At 38.8% G+C, this 15,731-nt stretch overlaps 1 protein-coding gene across 14 annotated transcripts in view; it reads right to left on the reverse strand.

Moving 5' to 3' along the window:
* Window positions 1-1,832: 1,832 nt before the first annotated feature.
* AKAP13 (A-kinase anchoring protein 13) overlaps window positions 1,833-15,731 on the reverse strand; it is a 422,215-nt gene continuing 408,316 nt past the window's right edge. For 13 of the 14 annotated variants that reach the window (XM_056806779.1, XM_056806775.1, XM_056806777.1 and 10 more), the window contains 6 exons: window positions 14,403-14,476; window positions 13,898-13,942; window positions 12,733-12,783; window positions 11,413-11,862; window positions 8,281-8,614; window positions 1,833-7,471 (listed from right to left, as the gene is read on the reverse strand). In XM_056806779.1, coding sequence (XP_056662757.1) covers window positions 7,422-7,471; window positions 8,281-8,614; window positions 11,413-11,862; window positions 12,733-12,783; window positions 13,898-13,942; window positions 14,403-14,476 — 1,004 coding nt within the window. In that variant the 3' untranslated portion in view covers window positions 1,833-7,421. Of the gene's footprint in view, window positions 7,472-8,280; window positions 8,615-11,412; window positions 11,863-12,732; window positions 12,784-13,897; window positions 13,943-14,402; window positions 14,477-15,731 lie in introns of those variants that run through there. The other variant, XR_008913836.1, reaches the window with a different exon arrangement.

A 15,731-nucleotide genomic window follows, 5' to 3' on the forward strand; every position in this document is an offset into this window, starting at 1 on the left:
TGGGTATCACAAGTGTTCTTGATTCGAACCCATTGCCATGTTGTTAGTATTTGCATTAGAGTGTTCGTTCAGAATCTCTCCTCTGACCTGTCCCCTCAACTGCTGTAGTCAGGCAGTTGCTTTTCCTCGGTGTTTCTACTCCCACAGTTTGTCCTCTGCTTATGGATAGTGTTTTTCTCCTAGATCCCTGTAGATTGTTCAGGGACATTACACCGCCACTAATGGAGAAGTCCATTACGTTCGATTATACTACAGTGTATTAGTCTCTGTGTACAATGTTCTCCTGGTTCTGCTCCTCTCTGCATCACTTCCTAGAGGTCGTTACAGTCTCTATGGAATTCCTCCACTTTCTTATTCCTTTGAGCACAATAGTATTCCATCACCAACATATACCACAGTTTGTTCAGCCATTTCCCAATTGATGGGCATCCCCTCGTTTTCCAATTTTTGGCCACCACAAAGAGTGCAGCTATGAATATTTTTGTACAAGTCTTTTTGTCCATTATCTCTTTGGAGTACAAACCCAGCAGTGCTATGGCTGGATCAAAGGGCAGACATTCTTTTATCGCCTTTGGGGATAGTTCCAAATTGCCCTCCAGAATGAGTCCCTTCATTCTTATGAATTTTTTTTTGGTCTGTTGAGGTAGTCTATTTCGGTGGGTGCTGAGGATGAGTCTTGTGTCTAGACTACCGCCATGTTTTTTTTTTTTTCCAATCCTACTCTAATGAGCTTTTTTGGATCTATAGTTCCATTTTGTACATTCTATTCCTTAGAAAGATTTTTTAAAATATATTTTTATGCCTCCCATTACTTTTGGCCTATACTAGTTTTTAGAGAGTTGATTTCTTCATTGAATGCCCCCCCCCCCCCCCCGGTTGAGTTTTTCCACCAATTCTTCTATTTTTTTTTTTAAACTTCTTTTCAAGGTCTTCCAGAGGTTCTTTTAGGGCCTGACATCCTTTTATAGTTTCCTTTGAAGCTTCATTTTTTTTCTTATTTGGCATTGTTGTCTTCTTTTGAGTTTATATTTTGACCTTCCCTGTCACTAAAGTACCTTTCTAAAGTCAGGGCTTTTTTTGTCTTTTGCTCATTTTTATAGTTGTTCATTCCCTCTTCCCCCATTATCTGTTGAAGTATTTTCTGTTCCTAGGGTGGAGGGCACACTACTTACAGCTTATAGAATGCTCTTCTCTGATACTTGGGGTATGCCTGGCCACTTTTATGTCTCAGGGTTTGTCTGTTGAGATGGCCCTGTTGGCTTGGTGTGGGCAAGTTTGCAGCTACTTTGCCCAACTATTCAGTACCCTATGTAGCCTTTCCCTTGTTCCCTTTATGTGGCCAGATCCCCACTTTGCCACCTCCCTGCCCCTGCCAACTGGTGTGATCTGGACTCTACTGCCTTGGGTCTTTCACCATGTGTAAAAGCGAAGTGTGGAGTTTCCTGAGGGTCAGTTGGTCCCCCCTCCCCCATCTGCTCGCTTGGCTCTCATGGCCATCAGGTTAAATCTTGATTACCCTTCTCACACCCATCTCACATCCACAAGGAATCCTTAATCTAGGGTTTATGAAATTTAAAAAAATTGATAATTTAAATTATTTCCTTTGAAATCCTAAATATTTCATTTTAAGCCCTTGTTTCACTATACTGGAAGTGGGGTCCAATGACACAAAATTGGCTAAGAAGCCCTAAAGCACTATCCCATGATTTTGTGGGAATTTTCTATACCTTAGAAATTCCTAGGCTTTTGAACTACAATAGACGTCCTTCCCTTACTCCCCACATCTACTACCCTCCCCTCAAACAAGCAAAAATAAATCACCAGCCACAGAATCAAAAGAAAATTTTTATTTATTTTTGAGGTGGGGAAGGGGCACTTTACAAGAGTTTAAAGCTGATAACTAGAAAGAAAGATAAATAAAAGTTTGTTACAAAGCAAGTGTGCTGTGGCCAAAACGCCAAGACACAATGAAAAAAAAACTTTACAGTTTTGACTGCTTTTTTTTTTACATAATTACAAATTAACATACAGCAGGTGGGTTTTAACCCATCTTTTTTTTTTTAATAGAATCTAGCAAGGTAAATGCTTATATAAGCATTACAAAAAATAAACTGAAAGCAGAGGTATGAGGTGTATTATTACAGCTACTCTCTTGAGCATTTGGTGGCATATGCTAGTGCACTCCATAGCAGTAAAGGAAAACATAGGAAACCACAAGGCTAAACTTTAACCACAGACAAACCGAACTGAATATATCTCTTTCTCAGTGCTTTGTAACATCATCATGTGATTTTTAAAAAGGCATCATGGTAAGTGGTGCATCTACCTGGGAGGCATCCACCTTTTACAAAGATAAGATTAAAATTTGGCTCAAGAGCTAGGAATGAAAGGATTTTTATGCATTTGGGGGATATAAATTGGTGTAGGCGTGAACCTCTCTAGACAGTCATAAATGGAATTTAATGGAAAATGCATTTTAGGAGATGGTTTTCAGCATTCACTTTCTATAGAAAGCTTCTGATTTTTCCACAGCTAGGGAGGTTATCAGTCAGTTCAGTTTGCCTGTCCTTAAACTTTAGCTACATTGATGGAGAAAGAAGGAATCACAGCCTGTTCTTTTAGCAAGTGAAATAAAATCAGCACTGCTTTTCTTTCTTTTTATTTTTTTTTCTAATTTAAAGGTGGCATATTAAATTATTTTTTATTTTATAAACCTGACCAGCAGGTGGTAGATTCCTGGGCTCTGGTTTACTAGGAATGTTATGCTACATCAAAAAACAAAAACAAAAACCCTGAAACAAACATCTTATCCTTTCCACATGTGAACATGAATCAGAGCAAATGTGCAGCCTTTGAAATAACTCAACAAGAAATGGCATATTTATCAAATTCTACCACAGCTTTCAAAATGGACCTGCCAATTAAAGAAACTTCATGCCTCCCTCAGTTACTGTCACCCATTGCCTTCCTTTATGGTAGAACAGTCTAATTTGAATGATTATTGCTGTTTCTAGATTTCAAGACCTATTACTATTTAGGAGGTCAGAACTCTACAGATTGTAAATGGTTTCATACTTGGCACTCTGTATGAAATTTTGCCTTGGTGAAAATCCTTTTTTGGTAGGTAGCTTCTTGCTACATAGGAATGCAGAAAGGGTCCTGAAGCTTAGTAGAGAATAAAAGCAATTCTTGTAGTCTTTCCTTCCTCCCTACCATTTGGTCCCCTCCTTGTCTTCTTTCCACAATGTGCTCTGTAGTATCATGGCTAAATCTTGCATTACTGCCTTCATCTACTTGGAAATGCAAAATATTTGGAGGATTAAGAATAGCTTTTTATGGGGCCAAAGTGCCCTCTACTCACTTTAATTGCTTTTCCCTTTCTTCATTTGTTTTGACAGTATTTATGCTCTAACACACATTAAGAATCCTTGGCAGACAAGAGTAAGAATCAGAGGGGCCAAAATCCAAAAGAAGATAGAATAAGTACAAAGTAAGTATTTCTATAGGTAACATACTACCTGGACCAAAGAGTGTGCTCCTAGAGCATCAGTTTTAACTTGTTTGATGGGGCACTAATTTAATTTTAATAAAAGACAAAAATTCTAGGCCTTTATACCTCTATCTAATACTATCCTGAACCCCTGGAAAGGATCATGGATTGGGAAGGGAGGGAGGACAGTTATCAAAGGGATAAACTGTCAGTGGTATTACCCCAAGACATGAAAGACAAAAGGTATAGAATTTGCCTTTTCCTACCTTTGGATTTAAACAGGGAATGGTTTTCTGAGACTGATTCTGCCCCCACAAGCTCATCGTGGGGGAAGAGAGGGGGAAAAAGTGTTGGCAAAAGTGGAATTGTCTGCAGCATTTCTGGCTTTGGCAGTTTCTAACCTTAATTTCATAGAAAAGAATGATTGTAAAGTTGATTGTCTCATAATCAAGCTACTGACAAGAGATTTTAAAGTGCATATGGCATTAAACTGTGATAAAAATGACCGAGATGATAATTCAATATTTAGGTGATGGGAAAACTGATTCCATTAAACCTACTTGATTCTGGAAAACTAGGCACTGTTGTCTATAAGGTCACTACCACAAATACTCAGTACCCCCTTCAGAATCTCTTCTTTCTCCTGGAAAGGGAAGCATGTCCTCTTTTCCCAGAGGCAAGGAACACTGTAGAATCCAAAAACCAAGTCACCATAAACACTGACCCTCAGTGACAGTACAGAAGCAGACAGGGCCAGTCCAACTACTCTCCGTCTCTCAGTAACCAGGATCAGATCTCAAGGTGAATTTCACACCAAGCAAAAAAGAACAGAAGCAGCAAGTTAATTCCCTAATCTCAGAGTGAAACTATTGAGAGATTCATTTCAAAGGGCTAAGAGATGACCAAGGCACAGAAGCAGACACTGCATAAGTGGATTTCCCTTGACACAGGAATTGGAATCATGCGTGAAGTTGGGTAGCTCTGGATAAAGTGCAGGGAGACTACCTATTTATGTCCTGGTCCTAAACCTATCAAATCAGTAATTTAAAAAAAGTCCCCATTTCCTAAATACAAGAAATGAACAAATATTACAACTAGGTATGCACTTTCAAATCAAACTATATCCAACTGTGTATTAATATATAATTATTTAAATGTTTTTGTTGAGAACAGTCCATTTCAAAAGAGAAAATCTCATCAGCACTAACACTTTTTTATTTTAAACCCAGACTTGACTAGAGTGAGTGAGTGAGTGAGTGAGTGTGTGTGTGTGTGTGTGTGTGTGTGTGTGTGTGTGTGAGAGAGAGAGAGAGAGAGAGAGAGAGAGAGAGAGAGAGAGAGAGAGAGAGAGGAGGGAGGGAGAAGGGGGGGGGAATGGACACCTTGATACACACCTTGAAACAGATGAGCTATAGAAATGTCCATTTCATTTCAATTATTGCACATACTGTAGTTGTATATACGGGAGGCTGAAAAACTGTCCAGCTAAGAACTGAGTTCTTTCTACTTTTCTGTCCTAAAATCATGCTATCCTATTCATGGGAGATGAAGATCTCCCATAGGGATGATGCTAGGTAAACTGCTGGATCTATTCAGTGAGCAGGAAAAAAACCAAACCAAAACAGCCATGTTTTGTGATAGTGGATTTGATATGGGTTATTATCTACTTTATTGGGGCTCATAATCTCCTCTTCACAAATATTCTGTTACCTAATGGGCACGTGGGGAATGAAGTAATTTGCTTTATGATTTTTTTTGGAGGGGGGGGTGAATTCTCATTGAAGTGATCACAGTTACAAAAGATTTGCTATCTCTGGGTCAGAAGGGTAGGAAAGCACAGAAGTCAAAGAGCTAAAAGGTAGTACATTTCTTGAATTCTTAACCCAAGAAAGAGAGTCCCTTTTCTTTTCATCTAGAAATGGGAGAAGGGGGGAGAAGAGAAGGAATATGTGACTCTCTCTTCATTTTCACCTATAGACTTATTTGGCCTTAAAGGCAGCTCCAGGTGGAAGATTTACTCATTTAAGTAGCACAATGAGGAGTGAGAAGTGGTGAGTATTGTCTCACTTTTTTGCATTAGTGAGACAGAGTTTTAACCATTGGGATATTATGTATATCCTTTAAAAAAAATAAAATAAATAAAACTAAACTAAAAAAAATTTAAAACCAGACCTCTTTCAAAAAAACAGAAAGATAAATATCTCCGATAATCTGCAAGGCCAGCTTGCAATTCATTAACAAGCACCAAATAATAGTTTTGTTTAAAAAGGAAAAGGAGGAAAAAAGGTACTTTCAAAGCCCCCATGCTCCTGAGGGGAAATGGGTGTCAAGGGCCTCACTTGAAGAACAGAATATTTTGTAGTCCTCCTATTCTGGGGGACCACAGCCTCAAAGGCTACTGTTGCTATTGATTTGGAGGGGAAAAAATTAAGAAAAAAATATAGCCAATGAGCTGTTCTCAGAACAGCTGGTGGAAAGCTTCAAGCAAATACAAATCAAAACAGTGAAGGAAAAAAAGCAGCAGGTACGATTACTTGCTCCAAAGCAGTACAGGAACAACAGTTATTTTGTTGTCCTCTAGCTTTTTTTCCTTCTTTTTTTGTTCTCAACAATTTATAATCTGCTGAGGTCTCCTGAAGAATCCTTGGAAACATCAAGTTCAGAAACCATATCTATATTTTTTTCTTTTTGTCAGTCTCTTCTAGTATCAATGAAATACCCATACATGGACTCAGAAATTTCACTGTGCCCCGAGTCCCTGAAGACCAAGTACAGGGGTGAAGTCTCTGCTGCTAGTGCATTTCATCAGAAAACTTGGGCTCATAGACTAGGGAGCAGCTGCTGATTCTGAATGCTGACAAGACATTTATTACATTCTCTTAGAGAAAAGTGCCGTCCTCTAGGCCAGTTGTTATTAGGATAGGAAACATGAGTTGCCTCACATGGAAGGTTCTCAGGAATAGTTCCAGGAGATGTCAACCAGATCTGAATGCTCAGAGACAAACAAACAAAAAAAGTCTTCCTGCTCAGAAAACTAAAGCTGACATAGAATGCATTTCCTTGGTAGGTGAGAACTCTATGCCATCTATGCAGACACACGAGATTTCATTTTTCTAAGCCTCTCTGGAATATAAGGATGGAGGCAAATACTCTCCTTTTGGGATCCCAAGGAACCGTCACCATCCAGGTGCTGCACAATACACCCACTTACAGATAGAAGCCTTTTCCCCTCTCTTTTCGTGCCATCATCAGACCTCCCTCCTACAATGAAGAAATACATGAAAAACAAGGAGGAAGTGTGCAAGGAGTGGGGAGAAAGGGCAACCAAAGGGTGAGATATTTAATATCTACATGCTACCTGAGAATCATCAGGTATCTTCCTTTCCGGTCGAGTTAAGCTAACCCAACTGTCTCTACACGTTATGCACAACTCACAGATATATGTATATACACATGAAATTCATGCATGTGTACATCCATATATACATACAGGTCACCCTGCAAGGACTGAATAGCACGCTCCAATTTTGAGTCGTGTTCTTCAGGTGAAATAAATTTAGAGGCATGGATGCTTTCATACTTTTTAACATTCAAAGAAGGGTTCTGGGACCTGAGAGCCCCTGGTCTACTCCCAGGGTACTAGGGAGCTGGTTCTACTCCGAGCAGAGGGCCCTCTCCACCCTCATGTCCTTGGCATTCACAAGGAAGTCATGGCTAAAAGCAGACTGGGTTCCTTCCCTGCCCCAATACTCAATTTATTTCCATCAAATCCAGGATCCAGGAGAGCACTGTAATGTGTTTCTAAACAAAGAGAAGGAAAGTTTCCATCACGTAAAGCCCATGTGCTAGCAGTGGAGAAGGCCCAGGGGGTGATGCTGGTGTGTCAGATTCCAATAGTTTCTATCTTAATAGAACAAAAAAAATCCGACCATCAGCAGAAGATCTCTTCGCCCTCAGCCGGGGCTTCAGGTGAATGACCATCTGGGGGAAAAGCACCAGAGAAAGGAAAATGAATTTAATGAAAAAAAAAAAAGAGAAAATTTGCCTCTCATTCATCACAACATTAAAATCTCTAATTAATATAAATATCTGAATATATGGTTAATTTTATATACTGAAAAATGAGAAGTATAACTTGTATTATCATTGCCTTCCCGCTTCCCTTTTTTATTTCATAAATGTAATTCCTGGAGAGTCTTACTGGGGGACTTTCTACTAGTCTAAAGCAGTTTCTGACAAAAGCAATATCCTTTATGATGTACTACTTCTTAATGCAAACTAGGATTTATATACATGTCCTAACCAACACACAAACTGTGAGGAATCTAATGACCAGTCCCTCTCTTTTCACCTTCCCTGCTTCTCCCCATCAAAGGAAGTAAGAATCCCCCCTTTCAGGACCTCTTCTTGTCCCTCCCCAAAGTGCTAACTCGATGATCCATACACTCTGGAATTTTGTTAAGTCTGCTAAATTGCTGTATGTGTATTTAAGTTTGTAAGCAGAAGCTCCTGAAGACAAATACAGACCATTCTGCTTCTGGATCTCCTACAGTGTTTAGGCTCACTCTGGGACACACACAGGCTCAGGAGAAGTTAAACACTCAGTCTAGATCTCTACCAACCTCTGAGACCAGAGAATGGACTTGAAGGCAAATGCAACCATAGAAGGCAAATTCTGCCTCCTCCAAGACACTCTTTTCCTCTAATTCAACCAGGCCTAGAAGGTTATGGAGAGCCTAACTATTTCCTAGGAAAAAGACTCAAGGATTTTGGGTTCTTTTCTCACTTACCACCTGGCTGAGAACGGCCTGCCTTACTCTTCTTCTTCTTCTCCTTCTTTTCCTTTGGCTTTGCTAAACCAAAGAGGCGTGTGGAGGCAGAGGTGGACACCGGGATTTGGCTCTGGCCCTCTGACACTTTACTCGCCTGGCTGGTTGAACTGAGTAAATGGAACGGTCCTTTGTCTTTGTGTGTCCGAGAAATGCTGTTCCTTTTGGGGGATATTGAAAGTTCTGAGTCCAAAGACCCTGACTGTGCTATGGAAGGTGTTGTTAGCTGGGGAGGTTCCTCGGGGTTGGGGAAGAAGGCTGGAATCCGCATCAATTTGCTGTGCTGATAGGAAACCTGCACATGGTAAAAAAAATAATGATTTAAACTAACCTTCTAAGATAATCCTAGTTAAGGGATTTAAAGAAAAACAGACAAAGTTGACTTAAAATACAGAGTTTTGGACTTGTGTGTTGGGTTCAGGTGTATAAAGAACTCTCCATGAATAGCTGATGGCACACTGTCTGGGCCCAGACTTGCTATATGACCATGGGGAATCTGTTTGCTTCGGTTTGCTGGTCTATAAGAAAGGAATAATGACAGCCTCTCCCTTCTTCGGGTTGTAGTGAGGATTACAGGGCCTTAATAACAAGGCCTTAATACTAATACTAATACTACTAATAATAATTACAGGGCCATAATAAATCATCTATAAGTATTGGCCATTATTATGATTATTCGCACCATTTAGCAACTTACACTTGGAGGGTAAGTGATGCCCCAGGAGCGTGTTTCAGAATTAGCATTTGAACCCAGGGCTTCCTGACTACACAGACACTTTTCTATCTATTACATGCCACAATGCTTTTCAGAGGAACACTTCCTCATACAAAAAGGATAAGTGTCATCTCCAAGTGCTCGTTCCTGCCTTTGACTTTGCCCATCATAAGGCCTGATAAACCTAAGCACAGGGTTTTTGGTAGAATGCTTCTGGAGTGGAGGTCTGAGGTCTGCACTCACAGATTCTCATCACTGAATTTAGCTCTTTTAATCTGTGTGTCTTGCCTCCTCCTGCAGATGAAAGGGCTGATCTAAATGGCCTGTTTCACCATCTATGAAGTGGTTTGTAAGCAACATGGTCTTAAAAATAAAATCACAAGATAACTAATATAGGCCACATTCATCCACTCTCATCTGTTTCCTCCATCAATCTCTGTGAAAATGTTAGAAGCATTCCATTACTGTTATTATTCATAACAATGAAGTATATTTAAGGTGAGTTGAACAAATAGTCTAGCCCATTTTTTTAGGCAAGGCATTAACTTTTGCCTAGACAAGTAAAATAATTTCATGGTGAAAGGAGGTAGATTATCAGTCTAAAAACTGATTTATAAACATGGCTGTAGATGAATAAAGAGAACAGGAAAGATCACACAACCTGGTTGGCAGCATTACTCAAGAAGGCTTAAACTTTGGTCCAGAATTCATCTCATATCTATGGTTTTCTTAGTATTAAGGGTAACTCCAGGGTTAAAAAAAATGAAAATAAATAAAATATATTTGATGTGGACCTTCTCAGTTGTGACTGGTTCTCTCCTTCGTAATTCTAATGGATAGTGTTGGGGTCAAAGTGGAGTTGCAAAATATAGCAAAGAAAGCAATGTGGAAGGGTTCCATTACTCCCAAACATTTGGAAACCACAGTACTTAGCCACAATAAGTTTTTTTTAAAAAGAGTTATTTACTGTTAGTCTTATCTAATGTATTTGGAAGCCAGAACTATTAATCAAACCAAGTGAAAACATGAAATTGGATCAAACAAATCTGTAAACCTGCAAAATGAATGTTTTTTTCAATCCCTAAGTGGACAATAGAGGGAATATTCTAGGACAATGAGGGAGAATTTCAAAAGAACAAACCTTCTTTGGAGACTAACATTTCTAAGTGATTAGGTGCCTTTCTACCAATGCAACAAACAGAAAAGAAGAATGAACTTGTTAATGGTTACATGCCAATGAGTTGCAAAGCAGGAATAAGAATCAAATGAAATGTGTTTTTCCCTAATTTGTTTGCCCTTCTCCCTCAATATGCATATTCCTGCCCACTCCTGCTGAGGCCTTTATTCCCCAAACTAACCTTACCTTATTTCTGGTTCACCTGGTCACTTCAGCAATTTTCTCTCATTCATACTCATTCTACAATTATAATTTATGTGTTTTTGTGTACTTGCTCCTATTGTTTTCTCTTCCCCATTGGGTGATATACTAACCAAAGCATTAAAGCACATGTCTTCTTTCCTCTGTAGTCCTTTTACTTAGTAGAATTCCTAGGACATATGAAATTGGTGTAGAAATACTGTTTGATCTCATTTTAAAAAAAACTCACCATACTTAAATGCAATTTTTATTGATGACTTTTGTCTTTTATAGTTAATTTCCTTTTAAAAATTTATTTTATTTTTCAAAAACCTCACCATCTGTCTTGGAGTCAATACTGTGTATTGGTTCTAAGGCAGAAGAGTGGTAAAGGCTAGGCAATGAGGGTTATATGACTTGCCCAGGGACATACAGCTAGGAAGTGTCTCAGGCCAGATTTGGACCCAGGACTTCCTGACTCTAGCCCTGGCTCTCTATCCACTGAGACACCCAGCTTTCCCCTATAGTTACTTTCCAATAAAGTTGTACACCTCCCACCCCCAACTCCTCTCTTGTAATGAAGAAAGACAGTTAAGCAAAATCAACTACCAGTGATTATACAACAGCTTATCTCCATTTCTAGGAAGAGGAGGAAGTATTTTATCATCTGGTCTGCAGAAATAATTTTGCTAGCCTCAGTTGGCAGAAATGCTACTGTTACTTTAGACTGAGCTAATGGCTGGTAAGTAAGGAGGAATAAAACAATAGAAACTCTTCTTTATGCAGGGAATAAAACTTATCTGATTCCCAGTCTTTTCTAACAACAACATAAAATGGTCCATTGATGTGTGTATTTTTTAAAAGTAAAAGAAAACTCTTCATTTTAATCAATGTCTTTGGTGAATTGCAAATGCTTCTTTAAAATTAAGCTTTTGCAGATTTCATATAGCACCTAGCCAGGAAGAGAAAAAAAAGACTTAGTTCTGGTGTTGTCTTGGCTCCTAAGGGAACTCTGGATTACCTGATTAGCATCATGTTCTGCCTGCTTTTGGGTTAATCTCTCCATCTCCTTCTTCACTTGCTCTTGTTCCTTTTCAAGCTGCTTCTGGGCAGCTCGGAGTCGCTCCAGGTCAGACTGATAAGCCGCTTTCTTCTGCTGGAGTTCTTCTCTATCCTTGTCCAGGTCCTGCTGCCCTCTCTGCACCTTCTCCTCCCAATGGGCCAGCTGTGTTTCCCGCTCCATCAGTTCTTTCTCTCGGGCCTCCCATTCTTTCTCCCTCTTGCGTTTCTCCTCTAGGTGCTGTGCCTGCTGCCTCTGCAGGTTGGCCAGATCCTGTCGCTGTTTTTCTAGGCTCCGCTGCTTTTCTTGCTCAATCAGAGAGTTAGGTCTGGATGTGCTCCGGGTTATTGCCCTCTCACTGAGCATCAACTTTTGGTCCTCAATGTAGCTATCCTGCTGTAAAACCACACCCTGGAAACAAAAGGGAGGAAAACAAAATTATCCCAAAGCAATATATCACATCATGGCATATTTGGTCTTGAGTTTTTTTGCTTCTCACCCACCCATTACATCCATCCCTTTCAGTGGCTGCTGCTTAAGCCTATATATTGCAAATCCCATTGCAAATGGTACTGAGTTGTAAATTGTAAATTTTATATGTCATCACTTTGGGCAATAACCATGTAGATCTATGTATGCCTTGTTGGGACAGCAAATTCACAGGGAGCAATGAACCATAACAAAGAACAGACTTCTTTGAAATGCTTTGGTTATTTGTCAAACATGTCATATACTGGTTCAAGTTCCTGGCATTACTTGGGGGTAGGGCTTAGTAGTAGTAGAAGACCAGAGTGAATGAATAGATACCTTAGTCTTCTTCTATATGTATTCATACTTGGAGGCATCATTTAATAGCGTCTATTTTAGAATCAGCCCCCAACCCCAACCATATTAATGTCTAAAACTAGCTATGACATACACATATAGGATATGGCTAGTAAAAAAATAACATCATGTAACTGCCAGGCTGAAATTACTATCTATTTTTCATCATTAAATATAGGTTTCTATCATACAGATTTTGGGGAATGTAATCCCAGAGTTTCTAAGCCTCCCAATATGGCTATATTTTTCATTATAGTTGATTTATTTACTTCTCTTTTTTTGCCACTGAAGGCTAATAATGCTCAGTTCTCAGTGCCATTTTCCAGATAATTAAATATACTTACCTCTTTCAAAGCTGCTAAACTGACAAGTAATAAGCAAGCAATAAACCCAATCCTAAAGAAAAACTGAAAAGCAACTAATGGATGGGGGATGAACTGTAATTACGATGCCTACCTGCAGAGTGCTAAGAAGTTCATGTAGATGAACGATACTCTGGATGACTTGCTGCAGGGAAAACAAACACAAAAAGCCCAGAAACATTAACTTTGGGAGTTTTCTGGATCTCAGAACTCACCATAGAACTGTGGTTATTTAATGAGAAAACTATGTCTTAAAAAATAAAACAATGCTTCTATATTTTATGAAATCCCATCCTAATACAGACCTACCATCTTTTATTTGACATTACAATAGATACCTGTGGGTAACTAATTTCTCCTAGCTCAACCCATCTTAAAATAGTTCATCTAGATGGCAGCATAGAGGCAGCAAAAGTTCAGACCTTTGAAAACACTTCCTCACCAATTAAAACCAAAATGTCATACTCATCAAACTACCAAAATTTTTTTTTACTGAATTAGAAAAAACCATAACAAAGTTCATTTGGAAGAACAAAAGAGCAAGGATATTCAGGGAAATCATGGAAAAAAATGTGAAGGAAGGAGGCCTCAAAGTCCCAGATCTCAAACCATACTATAAAGCAGTGGTCATCAAAACAATATAGTAATGGCTAAGAGACAGAAAGGAGGATCAGTGGAATAGACTTGGGGTAAGTGACCTCAGCAAGACAGTCTATGATAAGCCCCCAAATCCCAGCTTTGGGGACCAAAATCCCCTATTTGATAAAAATTGCTGGGAAAATTGGAAGACAGTATGGGAGAGATTAGGTTTGGATCAACATCTCACACCCTACACCAAGATAAATTCAGAATGGGTGAATGACTTGAACATAAAGAAGGAAACTATAAGGTAAATTAGGTGAACACAGAACAGTATACATGTTCTTTGGGAAGGGAAAGATTTTAAAACCAAGCAAGACTTAGAAAAAGTCACAAAATGTAAAATCAATAATTTTGATTACATCAAATTAAAAAGGTTTTGTACAAAACACCTAGATTTCCTGTAAAGATGCCAATGGGGTATGTTGGGGCTAAGGGGCAAGTAAAGTAGAATAGTAAACAGTAAAATAGAAGGACTATTTACATGCTACAAATTTAAGAATTATAGTCAGGAATCTGTATATTCATAGTAAATAAAACTAATTTTAAAAGAGAAGAAATTTTTAACTTAACAAAGAAAAATGTATCCTGCTTCTAAAAAAAGTATAGAATATCCTTACCTCGCTGTTTCTTTTCAACACAAATACGACATTAGCATTTCCACCCTATAGAATATAACAAGATAAAAAACGAAGAAATTTTTTTAAATGGTCAACATATTTTATAGTTAATTGTATAATGGCCTTTTATTTTCTTTTTGGCAAGGAGAACTACTGTTTTCTACATCTAAAAAATACTTTCTACTTAGAAGAAAATTTGGTGCCACATTGAGAATGAATTAAAACTAATCTGTGCTAGTGAGAAGTGAGAAGTGCCACAGATTTTAAGTGTTCCTTTACATGACAGAGAATTTCCAAGGGGAAAACAGAGTTTGGCATGCAGAAACAGGAGGTAACCAATAGGATTATTTAATAGTTGGGAATAGTCAAAATGTTTATATTCTAAATATATTTTACTCTTCAAAAAGGACTATTATGAAGAGTAAAAATAACCACAGCTTCCAAATCCAATGGTTTTAAAGGGCAAAAGTCATGGAAGAAATATAGCTTTATTACATGGGAGTACCTTTTTTAGACCACTATCTGATTCTGTCCTCCGAAGATCCTGGCCATCATCTCCATCTTCCTTCTCACCACCACCTTAACAAATAAAGTGAAATGGAATTTGCCAAGCCCAGGATAGCATATAGAACATATCATAATAGAACTTTATCAATAACATATAACAGAAACCATTTAATGAAAAGTGGCCAATTTCACATTATTCTTCCTAATGCCAATAAACTGGAAGGAGGAATTTAACTGAGGAATACATCAACATACTAACTCTTTCCCTTTTGCTTTTGCCAGATCCAAGAAAATTCCTTTCCTCCTGGAGCCAGGTAGGACCCTGACAAGAGGTACTAAACCATGGTTAGGAGTGCAGAGGGCAAGGGAAAGAAAAGCCTTTACAAATCTAGGTCCCTTCATAGATGTAAAGGTAACCCCCCAAACATCCATGGCTGCGTCTGAGTCTTATTATCCATTCTGCTACTATTTAAAATGAGGAATCTCTTTCAAAATTAAGTTTGACTCTTTCTTTAGAAACACAAGAAGCTACAACCACAAGAAGTTCTTTTCCTGTATGGTGCATATCCCTCAAGGTAACAACTTATGTAGGTGTTAGGATAGATTCCAAAAAACATGACAGAAAGTACTGACACAGGTGGGCAGACTACCTTCTCTCTGACAGGTTTACAGCTTGAGTCAAATATATGACGTTGCCTTTACTTTTTGCTCATGAGGACAAAACAAAATAAAAAAGGGGAGTCATTTAGAAGTGAGGAGTACCAAGAATAGTCAGGAGTTGGCAAAGTACTTGCATCACATGCATTTTTGCAGCATTCCTAAATCCCACCCGTGCCTCTCTTTATCTCCTTAAGTACATCTTTCTCCCAAAGCCAAAGATGAAGGGCCTGGGACTGGGGGAGAGTGGAATATACTAGTTGGAAAGAGTGTATCTGAGATCAAGATAGTAATGTGATTGGTGAAAGCTGAAGAGCAACAGGGGTGGGGAAAGGGAGAAACAGAGGGGGGGAGACAGACAGACAAGACAGAGAAGGGGGGGAGAGAGAGGGAGAGGGAGAGGAAGAGGGAGAGGGAGAGAGAGAGAGAGAGAGAGAGAGAGAGAGAGAGAGAGAGAGAGAGAGAGAGAGAGAGAGAGAGAGAGAGAGAGAGAGAGAGAGAGAGTAAAGTAAGGAAATAGGCTTCATATACTAATCTGTCATCTAATTTGCATAAAAATCAGATGCCAGAGATTTTAATTCATTATTAAGACCAGGACAAAAAATGTCAGGGGAAGATACAACACAAATGAAAACTCACTTAATCCAAAGGACACCTATGGGAATAAGTG

Source organism: Monodelphis domestica, chromosome 1 (assembly GCF_027887165.1).
Source record: "Monodelphis domestica isolate mMonDom1 chromosome 1, mMonDom1.pri, whole genome shotgun sequence".
Lineage (NCBI taxonomy): Eukaryota > Metazoa > Chordata > Mammalia > Didelphimorphia > Didelphidae > Monodelphis > Monodelphis domestica.